The 1,533-nt window shown below is 49.8% G+C and overlaps 1 protein-coding gene across 1 annotated transcript in view; it reads left to right on the top strand.

The window, feature by feature from the left end:
* Positions 1 to 360: 360 nt before the first annotated feature.
* The window catches only part of dock3 (dedicator of cytokinesis 3), a 55,785-nt gene continuing 54,612 nt past the window's right edge, over positions 361 to 1,533 (top strand). The window contains exon 1 of the mRNA XM_031844623.1: positions 361 to 1,183. Within this exon, the coding sequence (XP_031700483.1) occupies positions 1,147 to 1,183 (37 nt within the window). The 5' untranslated portion in view covers positions 361 to 1,146. The remainder of the gene's footprint in view (positions 1,184 to 1,533) is intronic.

Genomic DNA, 1,533 nt, shown 5'->3' with positions numbered 1-1,533 from the left:
GCCTGTGCTCGTGCGATGCAGCCTAATGGGGAAATCCAGAGATTTATTGAATCCAAACTGGGGGGGGGGGGGGGTTGGCCTTTATAGGAGTTATATTGCTGCATCTCATCCGTGTGGGAGCATGACTGCACTATGACAAATCACCGCCGGTAGTGGGTCTGTTTCGTTTTGAAATGACTCAACCAACCAGGAGGTGCTTCCCCACATGGTCTGGCCTGATCCGTAACACCGGGAGCTACTTTATGCCCCCCCCCCCCAAAAAGCAACGCATTCACAATCAGAGGTGGCACGTTGCCAGCCAGCAATCCAGCATCCTACAGCGGGAGAAAACGCAGTGTGTGTGTGTGTGTGTGTGTGTGTGTGTGATGGATGCATGCAACTGCCACGCAGAGAGAGAGAGAGAGGGCGCATATATTTGCCATTGATGCTTGACACATCGGTGTTGACAAACCGAGTCATGTGACGACCGTGAAAGATGGCGCAGCTTATGGTATATTGCAGGTTTCTCGGGGTTCTCTCGCGCCAGTTCGACAGCTCGGACATCGCGACCTATTACCTACTAATTACCGACCCGACGGAGCCCGTTCACGCCGGCTGAGCAGCCTTATTGTATTGGATCAGCCGGACTTGCGCGCGATTGGCTGCAAGAAACGAAATCGAGAGGAACAACAAAATAAATAATTAAATGAACAAGCTTTGAGGGGGGGAAAAAAACGAAACATTTTTGTTCCACTTAAAACGCGTCTGCAATAACACCTTTCTATTTTTTTGGAGACCAGAAAAACCGCTCACCGTGTGCGTGCATGAAAGCGTGCAGTGCCCGCTTGCTTGCTTGCGCGCGTGCGTGTGTGTGTGTGCGTTACATTAGGTGGACACGGAGACTGCATCAGACTGGAGACACACGCCGGGGACATAATAGAGCGGAGATATCGAGGCTTTGATGGTCCTTCCTTCCTCCCCCCTTTCCTCCCCTCCTATTGCAAACACACACAAGCGCCAGGATCCAGAATCCGGTCGAGACATGTAGTCCCATGTTCGAGCAGCCAGCAGAATTTGTAGCCTTCAGCTCCCATTTTTTTTTCAGCAGCATCATCTCACGATATCGACATAATGTGGCTTGCTCTACCGGAGGGGAAATAACCAAATATGTGGATACCAACGGAAGAGGAGAAAATCGGAGTTGGTGAGTCAATCGCACCCTTTTAATCTCATTTTATTAACGTCTGGTTTTCTCGTGTTGTTGTTTTTTAATTGACTTCAATCATACAGCGTGTATGATGGCAATTCTTTTGCACGAGAAACACCCAATTTTCGCTCATCGACACCCGCATAGGCTCATCCAGCCCATGTTTCCTGTTATTATGCCCATTACACCCAGTGGAAAAACAAAACACATACTAATGGCACTAATGGCTGGTGTACACGCGCAGTGACTGCATAGAAAGGGGGGAAATTGCGTGGGATGATACACCACCTTAGAGATGCTATCGCAGTCTGTACACCACCGCGGGCGGTGCTTTACATCAGGCTCCC

The sequence above is a fragment of the Anarrhichthys ocellatus genome, unplaced genomic scaffold (genome assembly GCF_004355925.1).
Source record: "Anarrhichthys ocellatus isolate YVR2014 unplaced genomic scaffold, GSC_Weel_1.0 scaffold5, whole genome shotgun sequence".
NCBI lineage: Eukaryota > Metazoa > Chordata > Actinopteri > Perciformes > Anarhichadidae > Anarrhichthys > Anarrhichthys ocellatus.
The sequence above is the reverse complement of the archived record's forward strand: the minus strand, read 5'-3'. Positions and strand labels throughout refer to the sequence as shown.